This window comes from Lissotriton helveticus, chromosome 1_1, assembly GCF_964261635.1.
Source record: "Lissotriton helveticus chromosome 1_1, aLisHel1.1, whole genome shotgun sequence".
Lineage (NCBI taxonomy): Eukaryota > Metazoa > Chordata > Amphibia > Caudata > Salamandridae > Lissotriton > Lissotriton helveticus.
In genome coordinates, this window is record NC_136057.1 from 169,472,664 (window position 1) to 169,497,696 (window position 25,033).

General features: G+C 47.7%; 1 protein-coding gene across 4 annotated transcripts in view; it reads left to right on the forward strand.

Annotated features, from left to right (window-relative positions):
* Nucleotides 1-25,033, forward strand: part of PTPRF (protein tyrosine phosphatase receptor type F) — a 761,542-nt gene that overhangs the window by 666,100 nt on the left and 70,409 nt on the right. For 3 of the 4 annotated variants that reach the window (XM_078660336.1, XM_078660486.1, XM_078660415.1), the window contains 4 exons: nt 444-656; nt 3,168-3,325; nt 6,642-6,757; nt 24,256-24,353. In XM_078660336.1, coding sequence (XP_078516462.1) covers nt 444-656; nt 3,168-3,325; nt 6,642-6,757; nt 24,256-24,353 — 585 coding nt within the window. Of the gene's footprint in view, nt 1-443; nt 657-3,167; nt 3,326-6,641; nt 6,758-14,736; nt 14,770-24,255; nt 24,354-25,033 lie in introns of all 4 variants that reach the window. The other variant, XM_078660567.1, reaches the window with a different exon arrangement.

The following is a 25,033-nucleotide window of genomic DNA, read 5'->3' on the forward strand; positions in this document are numbered from 1 at the left end:
TGTGTCCCCTGTCAGTCGACACGTTTCCGCTTATCTTTCTTTTTCTTGTCTTCTGGTCTTCATCTTGATTTTCCCATCTTCATCCTGTACCTCACTTCCGATTCCTTATTTACCAATAGGTCTCTTAGCTTCTCACTGAGATTGTGTGGCTTGGCACTGACATTTTTTCATAATGGATGTGCCTACAAGATGAGAACTTCACCTGACAGCGTAATTGAATACCTCGTTCTTAACATCATGCTTCTTGTCCATGCATGCTTGGTTGGGAGCTGATTGCAGCCCCTTTACATCTGTACAGCCTTCGAGGTGGTGCTCATGTGCAGGGTGCTCTAAAGTAACTGGGTTTAGGCGATTGCATGAGTTTTCTGGGGTACTGAAAAGATCATTTTAAAGCCCTGGCAAGACTCGCTCAAGTCTCACGGAGAACGATTTTCTGCCTTTAGATCCTTGATGCCATCAACCAGGGATCCCCGGGACGACGCCAGCGACGGCAAGCCGACAAAATGAAGCCATACATTGCAGCCCAGCTTACCAACCTGCCCGATTCATTCACCCTGGGAGACGAGAAGGACTATAATGGCTTCGTCAACAAGCCTTTGAGGGAAGACCTCAGTTACCAGTGCTTCGTTCTAGCTTCGCTGGAGGATCGCGACGCTGTGAGTTTTTAAAGTATTACATTGGGTCAATAGGAATATGGACTTTCTAGAAATAGGTTACGCAGTTTTCCTTGGTGGGATTTTCTGGGGGTAGGTTGTGGGCCAGATTGTATACAGTGAGCTAGTTTGCATGTGGCATACCATTTTGGTTACAGTTGGTTGGCTTCTAGGGTGTTACTTTGGACTTGGCAGGATTAATGCTGAATGTGTTGTATCTGTGTAAATTGGTTTGTGGCAGTTTTATGGATTGGGTTGTAATGGTTTGTGTTGATTTAGTTTGAGTAGCTTGGGTAGTTTTGTTAGATAACATTCGCATGTGTTGTGTTTGGATTCTATTGGAATTAGGTTATGGTGGGATTGGTAGATTGGAGTGGGTGGTGCTATGAATTATATTGGATTGAGTTATGTTTGATGTTGTGCTGTGTCCTCTGGCATGCTAATTTGGCTTGGGTTATTTGGGTCCCTTTGCATTATGTTATGTTGTGCTGGTTTTGGCTTCATTGAAAGAGGTTGGATTAAACCGTGTTGCATCACTTTGGTTTGGGTTATGTTTGGATACTTTGAGTTAGGCAATTATATAGTTAGGTTGAGTAATGTTGGGTGGGATTATTTTGAACTGCTTTATGCAGGTTTGTTTTGTTTCGTGTAATCATTTATATAGGGCTAATTCCAATTGATGTGTAGGATTTGGGTAATACCTTTACTGGACCTTCTCTTCCCTCGCTGCCCGGGCACTGCCCCTCCACAACCTGCCTTCTTGGACTGTTGTTGATCCCATTCTCCTTTTGATCCCCCTTGACTTTGCCCTAGAACAGACCGCCTTACAGCACCCGTTATTATATAACCATATGATCCATTTGTGACTACGCATTGGTTCCAGCGTGTCACACCCAAGAAGTGTGTTTATCAGGATGCCGGTGAACCTCATTGACTTAATACTAAAAGAAAAGCAGAGCTAACCTTACCTGATAATTGCCCCTTCCCCAATTGCTGCAGTATGTCAATCAATTAATTAATCTGGATTTATATAGCGCGGCTCATCACCTGAGAGGGTATTCAGGTGTTTATTGCCAAATGTATTGGCTCCACTCCTGCAATCTTCAAGAGGTGGCGAGGGGTGTTGCTGTGCAGTGGGACATTCCTAGCAAGCATAGTGAGAAATGATGGTTGCGGTGACGCTCCATGGAGTTAAAGCGTGGGCCAATTAGGTGTCTTCCTGCTTTTGGTGGCTCCACCCAGCAGTTGGGCTGGGGGTGTGAGGGTCTGTAGGGATTTGGAATCTATAAATGGAGGTGTTACACCCTAGGCAGAGTAGAAAAGCAATAGGTGGGGCATGAACCCCTGGTGGGAGACGTGTAGAATGTGTGTCAAAGAAAGGTCTTAAAAACTGCATGGGGTTGGGTGTACAAAAGGAAGATGTCTGGTTCCTCTCAAAGCCTTTGAGTGGGGGAGGGGATGTGAAATATGGAGCTTACGCATATGTGTATGTAAAAAGAGAAGAGTGTGTATTGTAGACATTTTCTCAAAGGTGTTCAGCCCACCTAAGAGAGGCACAGGCGTAAGTGTTGTGCTGGCGGGACACCCACAAGTTTACAAGCCATGGACATGAATACTTTGTAGAATGTTGAGACTCGAGTCCTTGGTAGAATGTTGAGACTCGAGTCCTTGGTAGAATGTTGAGACTCGAGTCGTTACCCAAGTCTCCACAGAAAGGTAAGAGGTGGAATCTTGAAGCAACGCCGATCGCGTTGATCTTCCAGATCTTCTTTTGGAGTGATTAAGGGCCTGATTTCGATCTTGGCAGACGTGTTACTCAGAGCTGTGACAGATATCCCGTCCGCTGAAATACAAATTCCTTTATATCCTCATGGGATTTATATATCAGCGGACGTGCTATCCGTCGCCTTTGTGATGGAGTAACCCATAGTCCAAGATCTAAATCTGGCTCTAAGTCATTGACACCTCTGACTCCTGAAGCACAACAAATCATCCCACCTATTTTTTTAGATTACTTTTACCCCCCCTGTGTTCTTACATTATCAAATTTTCCAAACCAACTTCACTGGTTCAAGAAGTTGATTCTCCGTGTGTGGCTGTGGTGCACCGTATTTGACCAGACACATTGTGTCCATTGCCCCTTTGGTCATGTTCCTCTGTCCCTGGTGTTCCTAACATGCACATCTCTCCAATGCCTGCTTCTGTAACATCCATGTTGAACCACTTTGTTATATCCCGGATTATACCCAAGAGTCCAACTTGAACAAGACCAGCTCATCACCCGTCTCTCACTTACTGAAGGACTGTTCGGGCTGCAGCAGCCGGTAACATGTGGGTCCTCCAGCCCTTTCAAGCACCCTTGTTTAGGAGGCAAATTACCCCATTTCGCCTAAGTTCTTGACACACCAGTTTTTGTCACTTAAAATCTTGTGGTTTGAAGTTTAAGTTCTCTGTGCTCTCCATGTGTAATTCTCAATCTCTCCACCACTGATCTCCCTTTCTTATTCCTTGCAGAAGAAGTACGCCGCGAGCCCCTACTCGGACGAGATCGTGAAGGAGCTGTCCTCCATGGCCAAGCAGCAGGATGAACCGGAGATGCTCTGGGTGATGGGCCCTGTCCTGGCTGTCATTCTCATCATCATCATCGTCATTGCCATCCTTCTCTTCAAGAGGTGAGCTGCCCCCATGGCCAGGGTACACCTTGTATTCTTTACTATGCTATTGCTCAGCCCGACCAATCACAGTAAATGCAACATGCCGCCCACCATTGCTCTGAGCAGCAGAGCCTCAAAGCTTCAGAGCAACGTCTGCATAAGCGCTCAGATCCACGCTTCCAGGATCCCCTTTCTTGCTTATGGACACTCGTCCCTGTTTGAGCTCACATGGCACACCGTCTCCCCGTCCATTCTTTGCACACTCATGTTCACGCGCAGCTGCGTATATATGACCATTGCCTTTCTCAGCCCTATCAGTCGAAGACATCTGCTTATGTAGACCTGATGAGTATTTCCTGTGCTGTCCCTCAGTGCATTCTGAAATGGAAACAACCAACATGGACACCAAATTGCTTTGCTTATAAAACCTAAAAAGGCTACCTTGGGTTGACATTATCAAACAAACACCTAAGGCTGCAGTCAGACATTCGAACGTACTGATGATAAATGTATTTAAAAATGTCTAAAAGAAAAAAAAAGTTTATTCAACAGTTGCGAACCAACACATGAAAGGGATCACCCTTCTTACAATGTTGCAAAGTGGACCTGACTCAGAGTGAGCGAAGCTGGGGAAAAATCCACATTTTCAGTCTTACAACCTAATAATATCTGCCTGCACACTTCTTGCCTCACACCAGCTGGAAAGAAATAGCTGAAGATTTCAGTCTCTCAAAGTGTCCATCAAGTGCAGGACGATAGATCCTAGAGTGCCTTTGTTGCTAGGAGACGAGCATCGAAGCTCAATTTGTTGAGGGTCTGGGTGCGCTTGCATACAATCGCCGCAGATTGGCTGTCCACCATTTGTATGTCTTTATTTATCTCTAAAGTACAAGTACTGCCCATGGGTTCTTGTGGTTGGGAACCGAAGGTGCAGAAAAGCAAGAGCTCCTAGACAAGCACATTGATACCAAGGTAGGCTCCGATTGAAAGATTTCCACAATTTGAACTTTCGATGCAAGGAACTTCATACAGGTCCTTTGCGTCTGACCTCCGAAACCTTGGAGGAATATGGAGGGGTCAGTAGGTTGTAGAAGACGATCTGCCTGGTCTTTTATGAGGCACACAGTTCAAAACACAGACTTCAATGGAAACCGGTGTTCAAAACAATCTGGCTTCTGACACATGGTCAGATTTGCAAAGCTCACAATCCAATATGGTAGGTTTTTTCTGAATTCGCGGGAGCCTCCAAACTTAAAATTTTGAACTCCCATGTCAATGGCTTCCCATAGTCCAGTCGCTAGGGGACACATGCGGCCATGCCCTTGGACTGCATCTGCAGTGGAATATATGGAAGAACCTTCTTTAAGCAGTGGAGTTGTACAAATAAGTGGACCAGACCCTTGGAATCCGGGCGTCCGTAAAAAGATATTTATGAAAAATCAATGCTAGAAACTTGCCATTAGTAGCAGAAGGCTTAGGGACCCTCTGTCCTTCAAGTAGATTGTACTCGTAGTTCCTCCAGCACCTTGCGGGTCTCTCTCCCGCTCTTCGCAAGTTGCTTGTTTCAGATATTACTGAAAGAGAGCTACCTCACCCCAGGTCTACACAGTGTTCCATGTCTAGGCTTTCCTTTCTTAACCTGTTGCATTTTGGGAGGTTAAAAGCACTTGATAGTAGAGAGGTGGCTTTTATTTAGGGCTGATTTAGACACCTATTTTAACACAGAAGTAGTTCTGAAAATGGTTGAAGTACAATAAACGTTTACGCTGTTGTTCAGAATTTCCAGAGCATTGTCTAAAGCATGTCTACTGATGCTCAGAAGTGTTCACACTCACTCATAACTGCTTGCACGCCATCATGCTCACACATCGACCGGGCGCACACCCGCTCCCCGCTGTGTTCATGCGCTCTCCCACGTATGTGCCCGTTGCCTGTGTTTGCAGCCAATTACAGTTATACCTAGCTTTGCTTCCTGGTGTTTTGTGGCGTAATTTAACCGTGCTTTGCTTTATCTGTTTTTTTGCTCTTCTCTGGATTTAGCAAACAAGAAAGGTAGGAGCTTCTTTCACTTTTTACCTCTGTTAAAAGTTTCCAACAGTATGTGGGTACCTCAAAATCTGGGCGGAGAGCTCTCACGGCTGGAACCCAGAGAGGAGTGGCATTTTAGGGCTGGTAAAAGGATAAGTTGAAGTTCATGGCGGTAATGGCCAGATGTTGTGAGCACACGACTTTGAGTTTGGGAGACCTCTTGGCTCTTGGCCTTTTGGTTGGGGTGACCGCTGCACCTAGAATGACAAGGATTTGAGCATTAATGGGTGGAAGGTTAAGGGCACTCTGGGTTTAAGAGCAGAAGCTTGTGGCCATCCATGGATCAGCGATAAACAGCATCCTTCCTCGGCTTGGGGAGTGTTTGCCTTCTTGTGGATAAGTTGATACATCTGTGCATCCTTATGGCAGGAGTGGCCTTGGATTGAGGCGCTGTGGAGGTCTTGTTGAACTTGGAGTCAGAACGTGCATCTTATTGATTATCGCTTGTGGCTGGGACACCAGCATTTGACCAATGGAAGCTATTGATGTCTGGAACGAGGGTAGCTTTGTAGACTTGGCTTACTCACGTTGTCTGGACAATCTAGCTATTTTGGTGGCCGTAGTGTTGCTTTGTGAATAAGTTTCATAAACTCCTTCATTTTTGTATGCTGGTTTGAGTACTGATTAAAAGAAAGAGGTGATGTGGTGGTTCTACGCTTTTGTTGCATGCAATTCTTGGGTTTTTGTCCCATTGAAGACGATTGGCACTTATTCTTGTTGTTGAGAATTTATTCAGTTTAGGCAGATGGGTTTGTGGACTGTGATGTGATGCTGAGCAGCTCCTTCGGGTGTATTCCTTCCTTGATGACATGAGCTTTGTCTTTGCCAGGCAGGTGACTGGCTGGTGCTTTGCATGGATGATTCTGTGGGATTGTGGCTGGTTGCAGACAATGGCCTTGGAGTTTGAATCTGCCCCATAGGACATCACGGCTTACGATTTCAAGCATTCTTCGCCTTGTCCTGCTTGCCCAATCCACACACCCTAGTGGGTGAATTCACATAGACGTGTGCTGAGTGGACACCTAGAATGGTGGCACCAAAGGCCATTCATTTTCTCTTATTTGGTCTCTTTTCATGGGCCTGACATTTTGTTTGTTGGGGGATTTGTTATAAGATTAAAAATCCGTTTGGCTAGTTGAGTAGTTTGTTCCAAGAACCAGTCTCTTTCGCCGCAGTCTAGGCACAGTGGGCAATTTCAGCTTCAAAAAATACACAACTGTTGTGTTTGGTTTTTGTTTTTTCTTAGAAAAAGAGGCAGTTCTCCCTCGGGCAAAGATGACCAAACTGTGGGGCTGAAGGATTCATTGCTGGCAAACTCGTCCGACCCGGTGGAGATGAGGCGTCTCAACTACCAAACACCAGGTAGGTGACCAACGACGGGCTATGTCTCTCGCGAGGAGGCTGAGGTCTCAGATTGACTGCTGCTAGTGCCAGCACTTCACCTAGCTTGCTATGATCACCTGCTGCTTGGATCAGGGAGTAGATTTCACAGAGATGCAGCAGTAGCCCAAGAGGTCCAGTCTCCATACGAACTATAGGCCCCCTTACTCGCACCCCATTGGGTGTGCACTTCTAGAGCGGACTGTCATGTTCTGATACAGTCTTCGCGGTCAGTCTGAATTGTCCTTCAAAAGTCCATTATTCCGCTGTGCTACTATTAAAAATGACATCAGTGAAAAGTTCATCTTTTTTTAAACCACTTGTAGATGTTACTTATTTTACCAGTATTAATGCAGTTAAAGTTAACCTTTCACAGCTTGGGGCACCTTACCTGCACGTTCAGTAATAGTTATAACAACCCAATTCTTCTACTTAGTTTAATTCCCACGAATATTTAAGACCCTCATCTAAATATCACATGTCCATGCATTCAGTGTGCTTCATTCTGATTGCAGCCTGGCAACAAATTGTATGCTGAGACATCTTCCACTGATTGCGTTGGTTTACTTTTTTCACTTGAGCTTCATACATGTATGACGTTATATGGCTTTATTAAACCTTCCTATCAGGCAGGCACTTTCAAAACCTGACCTGCCTCTGAATATTCCATACAGCTTTGATGTAGCTGGAATCAGAGGGTGCGGGAGGCCGGACCCAGCCTGATTTTAGGATATCCACATGAGGTAAATGCACTTTAAATGAATTGCAATGAAAATCTCCTACAGTTAGTAGCTACAATGAAAATGTGGGTCATACTGAAACGCTTGGACCCGTGTTGCACATTACAGAGCCAAATATATGCCTTTTCGTCTAAAACGTCGGGGACGTCATACCCCAGAATACCGAAAGACATTGCAGTGTCACATTAATGGGAGATTGTTCACTGGATAGGTGCCAGATGACATCCAGCAATTAAATCGTTTTACCTTCATCATGCTCCTAATAAAATAAGTATGAGTGAGTGAATTTCACTCTTAAGACTGGTGGCTAAGTATGAGCATCACATTTGTTGCCGACTGCACATTCCGCATTGTCAGTGCTTGACATTTTAGGTGTTATCAGACATCTGCATAAATTGGGCACTGACTCTGAACATCTCACAAAGTTTCACTAGATTGGCTGCCACAGACAATGCATTTCATATTTCCACCAGACATGCCTTTTGTCCAAGACTGTCCTTAAAGCGCACCAGCACAGAGTCTGCCTTCTCAGGGAAAACAGTACAAAAGGCAGTGGTGTTTGATTGGTTTAGATGCTCCATCCATCAGCACCCCCTTTTGTACCGCTTTGTTCGCCATAAGTTGGCAGGGTATGCTCAGACGTGAGTCCCTTGCTCACTTTGCCACTGGATTTAAGCAAGCCGGGCTGAAGACGGCTGTAATGCCAGAAACCGGTCCTAGGATGCTTGAATCCGGTCCAGGGAAGGCATGGCTTGGCAGTTCCGGCTGGACTATTCCCATGAGGCACAGGGTCAGACTGATTTGCATATGGCCATGTCTGAACTGGGGTGGCAGAGTGGGCTAAAGAACGGTGATGGATTAAACCCAGATCTGTTGACTGGGTGTGAGTGTTTGATTGGTTCAGATGCTCAGTCCATCACCACCCCCTTTTGTACCGTTTTGTCCCAGAGTGGCACCTTTCGAAATCTGGCCTTAAAGCATTCGCTCCTGGTCGGAACATGCAATCCTGTGAAATTACGACTAACTTTAGATCTTACTTTGGTATCTCCTTATTTTCTTCCAGTGCCCCACAATAAATATAACAACAAATGTTCTATTTTACCTTCAACCTTTATATCTCTATTCTTTTAGTTGTGGTACTCTCTACACGCGGATCCCTGCAGTACTCACAACGAACAGCTTACCTTTCTAGATCATGTAGATAGGAGGCATGCAATGGCCTTGCAACTACCAGCTGTCCGGATACTAAATGCTTGGAGTTGAACTGCTGATACTCCTCTTCTGAACTTAAATGTTTTCCAGTTTGCTCTGCAAGCGGCTGTTCCAACAAAGGTTCTGCAACACCATCAACAGCAGTGATTCGTATGATCCAGATTCGCGGGCACTGCTGAGCACTCGTCTCCCCTGCGTGGAAGATGCTGAGCTTGTGCATCTTCCACCAAGCAACACGACGCCTCTTCCAAACTGTAGAGCAGTCAGGCACCCAAAGCTGTCCAACTCCGCTTGAACAGCACAGGCTGCAGGTCACAGGCTATTGGACAGGGGGCAGGCCTACCAGTGTGTCCAAGACAAAATGTTAAAAAAAAGTGGTAATGCCCCTTGGAAGCCTACAAGTACCAGAAGGCCCTGGGGAGACATGAGCAGAAACTCATATGTTTGAATGTTATCATATGAGCCTGCAACCAACCATTGTAAACTCATTGTGCTTTCTAGGGGTCGCTTTGTTTGCCCCACACTTTTTGATGGGTTTGAAACTGAAAACGATAATGAAACAATATGGCGGCATCGCTTGCAAAAATACCCTCAGCTCTTCTTTTTATAGCTGGAGAATGCGGCACCTGCCAGGAGAGCACTTGCTTGTTTTGACCAAAGTGACTGCCACAAAAATAAACCTGAGAACTTTTTGAGCGCTGTTATGAGAGTGCAACTGACCAATCAAAAAATGTATGTAAAAATAAAAAATACCATTCAGCAAGCTCATTCTTGGCCATTGCCAAAACCCTCAGTGGGCTTAGTCCTGTCCTGGTGGGCTAAGATCAGGCCTCTATGTGAGTAAAATACCCAGGCAAATCCTCAATAGAGACACTAGCACATGAACAGTGGCATTAGCCCAACCATGGTTTAGAAGAAAATATAATCAAAAAACGTTTTTGCACATATTTGTGTATTTTAATTTCTGTTATAAAACATGATTAAATGATAGAAAATATTGAGTACATTAATATTTATACATGATAAAATATTCCAGCATTATAGCATATGCATGGATCTAGACATACATCAGGTACATATATGTTATACAATAAAAAGATGGTTTCCTGTCTACGCGTTTCGACACAACTGTGTCTTCCTCAGGACTGTACCATCATATTTCTATAAATACCAACACGTGGTGCCGGGATTAAAGCCAATGTGGAAGCAGATACACACAGTAAAAGGTCCCAGGGTAAAAAGAGAAATAGGTAGGTTCTCTAATGTTAATGTCCTGAAACCATCAGCTTTTGTACGTATTGGCAGCAAGATTTACCGCCTGTTTTCAGGCTGAAGTACGAAAAATCGCCGGGATCCATTTGCCACCGGTCCGCGTCCAGCTCCTTATTTCACGCACAAGAGACGCTGTAAACCGCGTGTAGTCAGGCTACGTCATTTTACCTCAAAAGCCGGTCCACACTTTTTTGACCGAGTGAAGGGTGTATATCCCGAATTAAAGACGCCGGGAACCTCATGCAGCCGGCACGCACATTTTATCATAAAAACAGGCGGTAAATCTTGCTGCCAATACGTACAAAAGCTGATGGTTTCAGGACATTAACATTAGAGAACCTACCTATTTCTCTTTTTACCCTGGGACCTTTTACTGTGTGTATCTGCTTCCACATTGGCTTTAATCCCGGCACCACGTGTTGGTATTTATAGAAATATGATGGTACAGTCCTGAGGAAGACACAGTTGTGTCGAAACGCGTAGACAGGAAACCATCTTTTTATTGTATAACATATATGTACCTGATGTATGTCTAGATCCATGCATATGCTATAATGCTGGAATATTTTATCATGTATAAATATTAATGTACTCAATATTTTCTATCATTTAATCATGTTTTATAACAGAAATTAAAATACACAAATATGTGCAAAAACGTTTTTTGATTATATTTTCTTCTAAACCATGGTTGGGCTAATGCCACTGTTCATGTGCTAGTGTCTCTATTGAGGATTTGCCTGGGTATTTTACTCACATAAATTCTTGCCCTGACCCAGGAAATTGATCCAAATCAGGGGGTCCTTGTTTATTTCACATACTAAGATCAGGCCTCTGCATTCCCTAGGACTAAAAATGTTGTGTCAGTGAGGTAGCCCAGCCTGTTGAGAGCCTCCTGCACAGAACTGTGTACGACCTATGGGTGGAAGACTCAAAACAAAGTGACGTGAAGCAAGTACAAAACTGTGGATAAGCTCTGAACCTGCCTTGTGCCATCTTCCCAGACTTGAAGTTGATGCTGTCAAGTACAAGCGCTTGGGTTAGATACTCAGACAGTCTTGTGTAATCCTCCGAGAAAAGCGCTTGGGTTAGATACTCTGAGACGGTCTTGTGTAGTCCTCCGAGACTCCCAAGTTCGTAGATCAATTGCAGGAGCCGGGGGAACAGTTCTAAGAGTTCTGTGTTGTAGGCTTCATTCCCTACTATGCAAAGTTCTTGGATCACAACAAGAGCTCAGCAGAGATGGTCGAAGACCACTTCTTAAGACCTGAAAGTCTTGAAAGTACGCTCATGTACCTTGGTAGGAGACCACGCATTCGAAGACTACACTTTCAGTCCTACAGGACTCTGATTTGTTGGATCAAACAGAAGACCCTGAGCCTGGGAGATGTTTCAAGACTGTCGCACGGTCCTTCCACATTTAGCATTGGGTATAAGCAACCAGACAAGGTGTTCTTACACCAACACGTTCAGTCCTTCAACACTCTAAACTCATGGATCCGGTACTGAATTGTGGGGTTTATATGCTAAAGGGACCTTGTCATCTTTGTTCGGTTAGCTAGGTACTTGCTCAGGACACCTGAATGAACAATGGTTCCTATTGCCCAAACGCCACCACCCCAGTGGTTTAGCCTAGTTCGGCTTCTAGCCCATCAGTCGAATACCTTTCCACTAACTGTGGAGTTTGAGGATGTGATCATATACACAGATGAACAGTCCACACTCCTACACCCTGAACAATTGCTGCATTGCATTGAAATCCCTCAATACCACACGGATACATGAATCCTCTAGCTGCCATTACAAACATTGCCTCTTTGGGGTTCTTGGATTTTAGGACCTGTGACGTGTGAGCTTCCTCTCAGTCCAGTTCTGGGATGCTCAGTTTGACATTGCTCGAGATGAAATTCTTTAGCATCTTCTTGCTTCTCTCCGGTCAACAGAAATAAAGAACATACCCGGGCACGTTCAGAAACCCTGTTTGCAAGCACGCCTGCTTCAAAACATTTGTATGTGTCTAGGTGTCTGTGGCCATGTTCATTCTCTCACCTCCAGCCTTGTTCTCACCACACTGCTAGAGCTTGTTGGGGAGCCCCTGGGCTGGGCCGCTATAAAGAGTTTTTTTCCCAACTCCCTCCAGATGCTTTAATTGCAAATTCATCTTCTGTTGATCACTTTTCCTCCATGTTGACCTCCATGTGTGTTTGATCTGCCTATAGAGCTATCTCTGTGCGGCGCGTCCTTGAGTGTGCATTGCAGTGCATTGTGGGTATGCTACAATGGCGCATGTGTTTGGGGCTGGGGACTACCCAGTGCAACGCCTGTTGCTGGAAGTGCGTTTCATGTGGACACATCCATTCCCTCTGACTTTATTGGTTGTGGCCTTGGCATTGGATAGATGGAGCTGAGGTCTGGCCCCTCTAGAGGTGCAGAGAGCCCTGTCCATTGTCGCTTCACCACCAGTGGGGAGGGGCTCTGTTCTCAGTCATTTCCCTGAGGGAGGGGCTCATGAAACTGACCTCTGTCCTTGCCCTGGGGTTGAAGCAGAGCACACTGTCCTTTTTTGGTACATTGGTGGTAGGGCAGAGGGTATAGTTCTCTAACATTTATACTAGTTGTTAAGAATGCCTTGACCTCTGACACTGCACTGGATATTAAAAAGACAGGCATGGCCTGTGACATTACACAGGTGGCAAAGCAGATGGCTGTGTTCACTGAACAGGTAGCCCAGAAGAAGGCCCTGTTCTCTGTGTGCACAGGTAGAGTAGCAGAAGATGGTGTCCACTGTCAGTACACTGGTATCATAGAAAAAGACAGTGTCCACTGCGGGCACAGGTAGTTTAGCAGAAGGCCTAGTCCACGGTACTGCACAGGTAGTACAGTGTGCACTGCCATTGCACAGGTGGCAAAGTGGTACATTATGTCTACTGCCAGGTGAAGAGGTAGCATAGCAGAAGGCAGTGTCCTCTGCCATTGCATAGGTAGCTTAGGGGTATACCATGTCCACTGCCAGTGCACAGGTTGAGTAGCAGTAGGCAGTGTCCACTACCTGTACACAGGTAGCGAAGGAGTAGGGCGTGTCCACTACCTGTACACAGGTACCAAAACAGTAGGCCCTGTCTACCTCCAGTGCAAAAAGACCAATTGATGGTCAGAATGCTGCACTAGGTCAGACATTCACCCCGGTACAGAGATCTGTGCTTAAATCAGGGAAGACCTGGCTTGGCTGTTTCGGCTGGACTGTTCCCAGGAGGCACAGGGTCAAGGCTGATTTGCATATGGCTGGGTCTGAACTGGGGTGGCAGAGTGGGCTAAAGAACGATGCATTTAGCCCACATCTCTTGACAGCGGGTGAAAGTTTGATTTGCTCTGCCTTCCGTCCATCATCGGTGTGTCTTTTGTTGTCCACCTCCAGTGCACAAGTATCGAAGCGGTACATCTTGTCCACTTCTAGGTGCACAGGTAGCATAGCTTAAGACCGTATCCTCTGCCATTGCACAGATAACTAGCAGAGGGCACCGTCTATTGCCAGTACAAAGGTGGTGAAGCGGTACACAATGTCTAGTGCCAGTGCATAGGTAGCACAGCAGTTGGCCCAGTCCACTGCCTGGGCACATGTAGCATAGCAGTATGACCAGGGCACAGGCAACGCAGCCGAAGGCCCTGTCCACTGCCAGGGCACAGGCAGCGCAGCCGAAGGCCCTGTCCACTGCCAGGGCACAGGCAGCGCAGCCGAAGGCCCTGTCCACTGCCAGGGCACAGGCAGCGCAGCAGAAGGCCCTGTCCACTGCCAGGGCACAGGCAGCGCAGCAGAAGGCCCTGTCCACTGCCAGGGCACAGGCAGCGCAGCAGAAGGCCCTGTCCACTGCCAGGGCACAGGCAGCGCAGCAGAAGGCCCTGTCCACCGCCGGTGCACAGGCAGCACAGCAGAAGGCCCTTCCAGTGCACAGGCAGCACAGCAGAAGGCCCTGTCCACTGCCAGTGCACAGGCAGCACAGCAGTACGCCCAGTCCACTGCCAGTGCACAGGCAGCACAGCAGTACGCCCAGTCCACTGCCAGTGCACAGGCAGCACAGCAGTACGCCCAGTCCACTGCCAGGGCACAGGTAGCGCAGCAGAAGGCCCTGTCCACTGCCAGTGCACATGTTTGGTAGCAGTAGGCGGTGTCCATTACCAGTGTACAGATAGCGCGCCATAAGGCCCAGTTTCCGTTGTTTCCCTGGTGGTAGACTAGAGGGCCCTCTCTCTTTGCACTGTTGGCGGACAGATGGACCTGCCCTATCTTGGCACCAATGTTGGGACAGAGTGCTCTGTCTTACGTGGGTGGTAGCAGACCCTGGCCTTTGTTGCTGCATTGACAGCAGCAATGGGCCCTGCAAGCAGAAGTGACCTCCTGAAGAGGGCCCTGGCACTTATATTATTACAAATTAAGCACAGAGTGTAATAGGCTACTCCAGGCTTTTTCTCACAATCAAGGATCTATATGTGGGGCTTCACTTAGCTATTTCTAGCCCTCCCCAGTCGCTGGGGCCCCCGACTGCGCAGCTGCTGTAGGATACCTTTTTCTTTCATTTGCATTGTGGTCTCCAGATGCCCACCCCTCTCCCCTTACCACTTACCTCCCTCTTGCCCATCTCCTCTACCCCTCCTCAGACCCTGCCCCTGGGTCTGGAGCATATTCAGTGAATCTTAAAAGCTAACAGCTTTTTGTTCTTGCCCCATTTTGTTTCTTTGCAGGTTCGAGTCACCCCAGTTGCCCGAATATTTCAAGTTAGTTTGAATTCCTCTCGTGTTTCTTTGTCATCTCGCCCTACGTTCTCCACCTCTCTTGCTTTCTCTACTTGTATCACCTTATATCCTCACTGTTACCCTCATTCTTCCCGTCTCTACTTTAATTTTCCAGTCCCTCATCCTTTCCTCCACCACTTCACCTTCCTACTTATTTACTTGCCCACAGGCCAACCCATCCTTTCCCAGGACTTCTATTCCCTCCCCAGGGCCTCCTTTCTCTCCTTCGGCAATCCATACATGCCTACCACCCCAACGTCTCCTTATTTCTCCCTCCCAATGCCCTCCTCATTTCTGCCCCAGATCATATCATATCCTTTCCCCTCCCTATGCTGTCCCTTCCCCCTGCCCATGTCATGCTTTTCCCTCCAGCCCAAGTTGTCCTTCCTCTTCCTGCCTAAGTCGTCCTTTCCTCTCCCTGCCCATGTCGTCCTTTCCTCTCCCTGCCCATGTCGTCCTTTCCTCTCCCTGCCCATGTCGTCCTTTCCTCTCCCTGCCCATGTCGTCCTTTCCTCTCCCTGCCCATGTCGTCCTTTCCTCTCCCTGCCCATGTCGTCCTTTCCTCTCCCTGCCCATGTCGTCCTTTCCTCCCCCTGCCCATGTCATGCTTTTCCCTCCAGCCCAAGTTGTCCTTTCCTCTCCCTGCCCAAGTCGTCCTTTCCTCTCCCTGCCCAAGTCGTCCTTTCCTCTCCCTGCCCAAGTCGTCCTTTCCTCTCCCTGCCCATGTCATCCTTTCCTCTCCCTGCCCATGTCGTCCTTTCCTCTCCCTGCCCATGTCGTCCTTTCCTCTCCCTGCCCATGTTGTCCTTTCCTCTCCCTGCCCATGTCGTCCTTCCTCTTCCTGCCTAAGTCGTCCTTTCCTCTCCCTGCCCAAGTCGTCCTTTCGTCTCCCTGCCCAAGTCGTCCTTTCCTCTCCCTGCCCAAGTCGTCCTTTCCTCTCCCTGCCCATGTCGTCCTTTCCTCTCCCTGCCCATGTCGTCCTTTCCTCTCCCTGCCCATGTCGTCCTTTCCTCTCCCTGCCCATGTCGTCCTTTCCTCTCCCTGCCCATGTCGTCCTTTCCTCTCCCTGTCCATGTCGTCCTTTCCTCTCCCTGTCCATGTCGTCCTTTCCTCTCCCTGCCCATGTCGTCCTTTCCTCTCCCTGCCCGTGTCGTCCTTTCCTCTCCCTGCCCGTGTCGTCCTTTCCTCTCCCTGCCCGTGTCGTCCTTTCCTCTCCCTGCCCACGTCGTCCTTTCCTCTCCCTGCCCGTGTCGTCCTTTCCTCTCCCTGCCCGTGTCGTCCTTTCCTCTCCCTGTCCATGTCGTCCTTTCCTCTCCCTGCCCATGTCGTCCTTTCCTCTCCCTGCCCGTGTCGTCCTTTCCTCTCCCTGCCCACGTCGTCCTTTCCTCTCCCTGCCCACGTCGTCCTTTCCTCTCCCCCACCATGCACGCATTTTCTTTCTAGCCCTTAAACTAATTTCCCCTCAATCCCCTTGTGCTCCTTTCCCACTGTATGCCTCCTTTTCCCTCCTCATGCATTCCTCCCTTTTGCTCCCCATACTTTTGTCATCTCCTTCCCATACCTATTCCATTTCTCTCCGAAACCCCTTCCATTTCTCTCCCCAAACACCTTTCATCTCCCCATCCTCCTTTTACTCTCTCAATGCCCTTCTTTATTCCCTCCAGGCCTTTCTTTCACCTCCCTCTTCATGCCCTCCGTTCCTCTTCCTAAGCCCTCCACTCCTCTTCCCATGCCCCAGCCCTTGTCCTCTTCCCCATGTCTGCCCTTTTTGTTCTCTCCCCACACCCACTCTCCTTTCCCCTCCCCATACCCACTCTCCTTTCCCCTCCCCATGCCCGCCCTCATTTCCACTTCCCTCCCCATGCTAGCCCTCATTTTTCCTCCATATGCCTGTCATTCTTTTCCTTTCCCATGCCTGCCCTTCTTGTCCTCTCCCCACGCCTGCCCTACTTTCCTCTCCCTGTACCCACTCTCCTTTCCTCTCCACATTCCTGTCCTCCATTTCTCTCCCCAAGCACTCCTTTCCTCTCCACATGCCTTCCCCAAGCCGCCTTTGCCCTCTCCCCTTGCCCGCCCAACCTTTCCCTCTCCCCATGCCCACCCGCCCTTTCCCTCTCCCCATGCCACCCCATGCCCGCCCACCCTTTTCATCTCCCCATGACCGCTCACCCTTTTTCCACATACCTCTCCTCCTTTCCTCTCCTCATGCCTACCTTCCTTTTCTCTACTCATGCCCACCTTCCTTTCCTCTCTCCATGCCTGCCCTTCGTTCCTCTCCCCAATCCCTCTTTTCCTCTCCCCGTGACTGCACTCTTTTCCTCTCCTTGTGCCTGCACACTTTTCCTCTCCTCTTGCCCACCCACCCTTTTCTCTCCTCATGTCCGCCTTTCTTTTATCTTACCATGCCTGCCCTTCTTTCCTTTTCCCGTGCCCGCCCTTCTTTCCTTTTCCTGTGCCCACCCTTCTTTCCTTTTCCTGTGCCCACCCTCCTTTCCTCTCCCCGTGCCCGCCCTCCTTTCCTCTCCTCATGCCAACCCTTCTTTCCTTTTCCCGTGCCCACCCTTCTTTCCTTTTCCTGTGCCCGCCCTCTTTTCCTTTTCCTGTGCCTGCCCTCCTTTCCTCTCCCCGTGCCCGCCCTTCTTTCCTCTCCCCGTGCCCGCCCTTCTTTCCTCTCCCCGTGCCCGCCCTTCTTTCCTTTTCCCGTGCCCACCCTTCTTTCCTTTTCCCGTGCCCACCCTTCTTTCCTTTTCCCGTGCCCACCCTTCTTTCCTTTTCCCGTCCCCACCCTTCTTTCCTCTCCCCGTGCCCGCCCTCCTTTCCTCTCCTCATGCCAACCCTTCTTTCCTCTCCCCGTGCCCGCCCTCCTTTCCTCTCCCCGTGCCCGCCCTCCTTTCCTCTCCCCGTGCCCGCCCTCCTTTCCTCTCCCCGTGCCCGCCCTCCTTTCCTCTCCCCGTGCCCGCCCTCCTTTCCTCTCCCTGTGCCCGCCCTCCTTTCCTCTTCCCGTGCCCGCCCTCCTTTCCTCTTCCCGTGCCCGCCCTCCTTTCCTCTTCCCGTGCCCGCCCTCCTTTCCTTTTCCCGTGCCCGCCCTCCTTTCCTTTTCCCGTGCCCGCCCCCCTTTCCTTTTCCCGTGCCCACCCCCTTTCCTTTTCCCGTGCCCACCCCCTTTCCTTTTCCTGTGCCCACCCTCCTTTCCTTTTCCTGTGCCCACCCTCCTTTCCTTTTCCTGTGCCCACCCTCCTTTCCTTTTCCTGTGCCTACCCTCCTTTCCTTTTCCTGTGCCTACCCTCCTTTCCTTTTCCTGTGCCCACCCTCCTTTCCTTTTCCTGTGCCCACCCTCCTTTCCTTTCCCCGTGCCTGCCTTCTGTTCCTGTCACCATGCTACCCGTTCCATTCAGATGCCAAGTACAAATCTCCACTCCCTTGTTTACCTTTCCTCTCCCTCCTCAGGCCTCTTTCATCTCTCTATCTATGCCCTTCTTTGCTTATCGATTGCACACCCTCCTTTCCTCTTAACCCTCATGCTCACTTTTCCTCCCCTACCTCACGCTATCTTTCCTCATAGTCTCCTTTCCTCTCCCTCCTTGCTGCCCTTTCCCTCATCATCCCCCTTCTTTTCTCTCCCTCATTATCATCCTTTCTTTCATGTCATTTTCCCTACCCTTTCTGTCCTTTCCCCTCTCTCCATGCCCCCCCTCGTCCCTATGCCTCCTAAAGGTTCTCCCCAAGCCCTCCTTCACTGTCCTTCCCCATTCTTGTTGCTCCCTCAGGCACCCCACTTTCCTCATGTCCTCTTCTCCCACCACTACCCTTTGGCTGGAACAGCTTGTGGAAACCTGAACATGTCTTCCCATAGGTCTTTTTAAACATAGTCCACAGTAAGGCAAGCCCTTGGAATTCTGGGACATCAAATCAGAGAAGCACAGAGCGATATAGCCTGTCGTGTATCTTTCTCACCACCCTCTTGAGCAGCGTAGATTTCTGTGACCACCTGATGTACGTTGTGGGCAGTTTCCCGTCTCCTTTGCCCTTAACCATGTCCGCCACGCTGATGTATAACAGGAAAGCCTGGGCATGATTCACATAGATTTTCCTGTGAGTTTCTCTGGTTTATGCTTATAGTGCTTTTGGCTTGTCCCTGAACCCAAGAGTAAGACTAGAGTACACAAAATCAGAAAGGGGGGAGAATGGATCACTTGTCCTGTATAACCAGGGTCTTGGTTGCGTGGGAGCCGTCATAAAAACCCTCCTATACGGACCCAGGCGATTGGCGGTATATCTTAATTTTCCGCCTTTGTGTACTGTTAAAGCATCATCATTGGGTCTTTAGTTAGTATATATGCTGACCGCCACCTGGAGGAAGACCAACTGGTTTGTCAGTAGCGTCCAGAAATTAAAAAAGAGGGCATGTGTGTGCTCCAGTGCAGTGAGTTAAAATTCCCTGCACCACTTTGTCACAAGTATTTATTGAAGAAGTTGTGATGCGGGAAATTAAAAATAAAGTGGTGCGTTTGTAGATCAAGTGCCCCGGGGCACCGCACACAGAGCCAGAACAAGCCAGCGACTTGCAGGAACCGAAAAGGTTTCCCCTTGCTCTTCGGTCCCCCAAGGAAGCCCAATACGGCGAACAAGAGAAACTACTGATCTGACTTCATATAACAAGAGTGTTAAGTTAACCGCTAGATTAGGAGCCACAATGCGCTCTTAAACATACACCCGTACTGACGAAAGCCCTAGAACTTATCACGAGGCTGAAACATGTTGACCAATAACAGTGCGGTAGATTAGTAACTGGATCTACAAACGCACCACTTTATTTTTAATTTCCCGCATCACAACTTCTTCAATAAATACTTGTGACAAAGTGGTGCAGGGAATTTTAACTCACTGCACTAGAGCACACACACGCCCCCTTTTTTTTCCTTTCTGGACACTACTGACAAACCAGTTGGTCTTCCTCCAGGTAGAGGTCAGCATATATACGAACTAAAGACCCAATGATGATGCTGTAACAGTGCACGAAGGTGGAAAATCAAGATATACCGCCAGTCGCCAGTGTACGTATATGAGGGTTTTTATGACGGTTCCCAAGCAACCAAGACTCTGGTTATACAGGACAAGTGACCCATTCTACCCCCTTTCTGATTTTTTTGTACTAACCATTGGAAGCCGAATGGATCACAGCTTCTCTTTCCCTCCTCATTGATTATAACTTAAGACTAGAGTACTCCTGGCTTAAAAATGTCCAGGAGTATTACAAGAGTGACTCATACCTAGTCAAAGCAAAATGCTGGTAAACTGGGCATGCTGAGCTTAATGAAAATAGTGTTCATTTAAGTGCTTTTCAAACAGAAGTGTATAGCTTGTCGAACCAAAAAAGGAGGAGAAGGGTTTTTCAGTTTAATAGTTGTATTAGATTTTAAATCAACAGCATAAAAATAAAATGTAATATATCTGGGAATGAAAGAAAGGAAAAGGTAATCACAGTATACAAAGTACACAATTTGCCCATCTTAAAACTGGATGACATAGTAATGAAACTACTGTGAGTAAATTAAATAATTGAGTAACTTTTTATTATAGCAGAAGTATAAAAAGCAGCAATAGAATAATACATACTGTTATATGCAATAGTATATATTTTAGTAAATCAATATTAAGGAAAGAAAAGCTATCCGATCATCTGCTGCATTGAAAGATGGAATGAGAAAAAATAAGAACCAGGGAGAGGAGAAAGAAAGGAATGGAAAAAAGAAAACATGAAATAGGACAATAATAAAAAATGATAATACAGATGTGTTGTATAAAATGTGCATATTGGATTAGGAACACCACTTTCAGAAATTGCAGCTATATAATTAGTGGAATCATTAAATGTGCAAATTGTAGTAACTAAAATAAGACTCTTTCAATTCTAAGATATGTAGCAAAGGTTTGCAGGTGATGCAAATATTACCCCACAACAAATAACACGATAACGTGGTAAAGTCTTTCCAACAAGATGTTAATCGTTATGGATGTAACCAATACAACAATATCTTGAGTTTCAGATGTTAGAAATGAAGAAAACTGATGGAATACACATCTTTATCCTACAGCTATAGCTGATCTACTTCTAGTCAATCTTTGCAGCTTGTCTGCAGCTCTGCGGAAAGCCTTGAGTGGAGAACAAGGCAGTTTCTGAGAAGCGGAGTTCTTGCTTTAGGTGTCTGAATCTCAGTACACATTCCCTGGATCTGCCTCCCCTAAACAGGTGTGGCAATGTGCTATGCCTGGTTCAGACCAGTCCCGAAGGCCCATGCCAGTGTGGTCCTCAGAGGTTGCACCGGCGTTTTGATCTAGCTCACTCCCTTGGCCGCATCGTCCTACCCTGTAGACGAGCCGGGACAGGGTTTGACCCCACCTTGCAACCCCTACGGCTAGATTCTTCTATCTAAGGTTAGCCCTCTAAGGTGCAGGACACTGGCCACCTATGCAGGGATTTAGAGTATGCCACGTGCAAGTCTACTGCCTGAATTGCATCACTCTTGCCTGGATCAGGAAGCGTGGTGGAGCACTTTGAGCCTTTCATGGGGGACCTGAGAAGATTGAAATGCTTTGAGAAGCTGATGGAAAGTCTCTGGCCTCCCAGAGGCTGTGTACCGGCCTTCTCAGTCTGGGTATTTGGGCCAACCACACTTGAGAGTAGGGGAGCCAAGATCAAGACTGTGGTACGGTACTTGCATCTTCAGCTTCTCGGCTGTAGTCATTTAATGTCAGAAGATTTAGATGACACAGACTGAGCTTGTGCACAGGTGACTGCATGCATGGTAATGAGCTCAGACAGGCCACGGCAGTCACGCAATGCAGTGTGCGTAGGCGCTTACTCCGTGGAATCTGCCCTGCACCAGACCAGTCTCCTTAGTAGAGCTGTCATTTACCTTCCCAGGATGCTGGGGACAAAATATGTGTAATGTAGTAAATATGGAACTCTGGTGCACTGAACATGGAGAATTGTGAGGAGTCAGGGTAGAGAAAGTCATGGAAAAGGAGCCTTGTCCATGTCTGGAAGATGGAAAAAACACAAGGAGATGATGGACGGAGCGCTGAGACTTTTCAGACACTCACCCCGAGTCACAGATCTGGGTTGAATCCATCATCATTCTTTAGCCCACTTTGCCACCTCAGTTCAGACCCAGCTATATGCAAATCAGTCTGGACTCTGTGCCTCATGGGAACAGTCCAGCCCTAACTGCCAAGCCAGGTCTTTCCTGAACCAGAAACAAGCCTCCTGGAACTGGTTTCTGGGTAACACACTTCATCAGCCAGGCTAGCTTGAATCCAGTGGCAGAGTGAGCAAGGGACCCACGTCTGGGCATACCCTGCCAACCTAGGGCGAACAAAGCAAACACAGGAGATGATGGACGGAGCGCTGAAACTTTTCAGACACTCGCCCCAAGTCACAGAGCTGTTGGCTCCCATCATAGAGCAAGAGTATCAAGATGTAGAGACAGTCTTTTCATACACTGCTCCAACGACGTGGAATCGGCTTCCAAGCTACCTTCACGGTTGTTCAGATTTTCTTAAATTTTTAAAAACTCTTTAAAACCTGGCTGTTACATGTGGAGACCGAGCACCGAGATACACCCTTGGGTGTGATTCATTGCACTTTACGAAATAGATATATTACATACCATAACTGTGAAGATGAAGGAAATATCTTTAATAGGGAGAGGACCAGGTGTAGTGTAGTCCAGAACTGACATCCATATGCAGACGAGTTTTAGATCAGAGTAGCACACGGTACAAGCAGTCAGGATAGCTGGTAAGTTGTGCGTCCTAGATGCTCTGCAGCGGGAGTGCAGCAGAATAGGATTAATACGCATTGGTGGTTCCGTGGATCCCACCACCTGATCCGCACTCTGCTAAAAGTCAGCAAACTGCTACTTTATCGAGCCACCTTTCATTGATCCACTGGCAGAGACCTTCTGATCAGTCCCTGCTGTTTCCTTTGAGCCATTTATCTGTCTGCATCCCCCACTTCGGAACCCAGAGTCCTTCCTTTACTCTGCCCCCCCCATGCTCATTCTCTGGAAACCTGAATGCACACCACCTTTTGAATCAAAGTGCATTAGAGACAGCTAGACATATATGTTTCACTCTGCCTTATTCAACTGGGCACCTGTTCTGAATTTCCAGGTATGCCAAAACCCACAAGTCGTAGTGAAGATGCAAACAGCTTAGCTAAAAAAACAAAACAGACTTATATAAATTAGGGTTGTAATAGAAGGATTTTGCTTCGGCTAGACCATGACATCAAAAACAGCTCAGAGCTAGAGCATGACAACAAAAAACAACTCAGAGCAGAGACTGGTTACACCTAGTGCCATCCTCAAAGTGCTTCACCCATTGCCATCTCTAAAGCGCTTCACTACTAATCTGAGAAATTAGAGCAGTAAGGCATCAATACTCCGAGGAGGGACTGGTTGCAGCCAGTGCCATCCCTAATTTGCTTCACCCAGTTCCATCCCTAAAATGATTCACTACTAATCTAAAAAAATCAGAGCAGTGAGGTATCATTATTCAGAGCAGAGTCTGGTTACACCCTATGCCATCCCTAAAGCGCTTCACTACTAATCTGAAAAATCTGAGCATTGAGGCATTAATACTCAGAGGGACTGATTACAGCAGTGCCATCCTTATCAATACTCAGAGAAGAGTCTGGTTACACCCAATACCATCCGTAAAGCGCTTCACTACTAATCTGAAAAAGCAGAGCAGGGAGACATAAATACTCAAAGCAGATCCTTGCCTGGGAAACATGAAGGAACTGAATGTTTCTGAATTTATTGTTCTCCACTAGCTACAGTTACTTATTTTGTCTCGGCCTCGCCGGTTTCTATCCTATACCTGCCTCCTTTGCTATTGATCCTTTATCTTCTCCTTTTCATCCATTTAATCTCTTCTTGTTTATTCTGACTCAGAGCCTTTCCTTCCCAGCTGTTCTATTTATTCTCCTCCACTTTATTCTGCATTTCTTCCTCTCCTGCTCTTTCTTGTCATGCAACCCCACTTGAGCAAGCATTACTCTCTACTTCACCACTCTTCCCCATCTGTGCCTTTCGTTGTTTGCTCCCAGCTTTTTATTTCACACTTCAGCCCTGTTGATTTGTCGCTCAGCTTGTGCTCACCATCACCTCACGGCCTCGCATAGCTGAGTGTGTGTGGTGCGAGCGCTTGGCCGTTCGCCACCATGTGCTCTTGTCCGCATGCTCACTGGGGCAGGTCTATATGATCACATCCGTGTGTTGAGATATGTAGTGCCAGGACCAGTCGACATGCTGTCCTCCATCCATCGTGCCGCTTTTCACATCGCCTCATAGGTCATGCAGTCAAACAGTCACCTTTTTTTGAGTGGGTGCAGGGTCACCCCAGTCTACCAGATCAACATCTCCCTCAGGCACTACAGCTCTCTTCTTTTGTTTCCACTAGGCATGAGGGACCACCCTGCCATCCCAATATCTGATCTCGCCGACAACATTGACCGGTTGAAAGCCAACGATGGACTCAAGTTCTCGCAGGAGTATGAGGTAAGAGCACTACGTGGCAGTGAGCGATGGAATGGTGGGGCTAATCAGGCTTGAAATTCTAAAATGGTTGAGTGTTGATGAAGCAATAGGGACATTCCACCAGTAAGACACAAATGGTAAGGGTCTTTCTGTGGGTGTGCATCTTAGGGCAACAAAGTAATAAATTGGCCTTCTCTAGCATGAATGTTGGGAGACCACCTTCTTTTTCTGATGGATTGTTCAAAACCGTAGATTCCCCCACCTTAAGAGTAGTCCCCAGGTGTCAGACTGGATCTGGAAACTTTTATTAGCACTGTTGCCGCATGCCAATAGGCGGTGCAGTGTGGCTCTTCGTTGGCTTAGTTCTACCCTGGAAGGGCCGCAGCACAGGCGCATAGATGCACAACCCTTGTGCACCGATGTTTGTTCCTCTCTTTCCGTGCCTTTAAATGAGGATCCGGATCTCTGACCCCCCTTTCGAAGTCTGCGAAAACGAAATCCAGTGTCCAGGGGAGCAACGTGCCTTTCTGAAGCTACAGGCTTCATGCCATGCCATAACAACCGAAAACAAGATGTCATTCACAGGCCTGCAAGAAGAGTGAGTCTGCTGTTTGGGCTTGGAGCACTACGCCAAGTGGTGCGATGAGTACACCGTCATCTGGCCGAAGATGATCGAGGACTGCCAAGTGCAGCTATAGGTC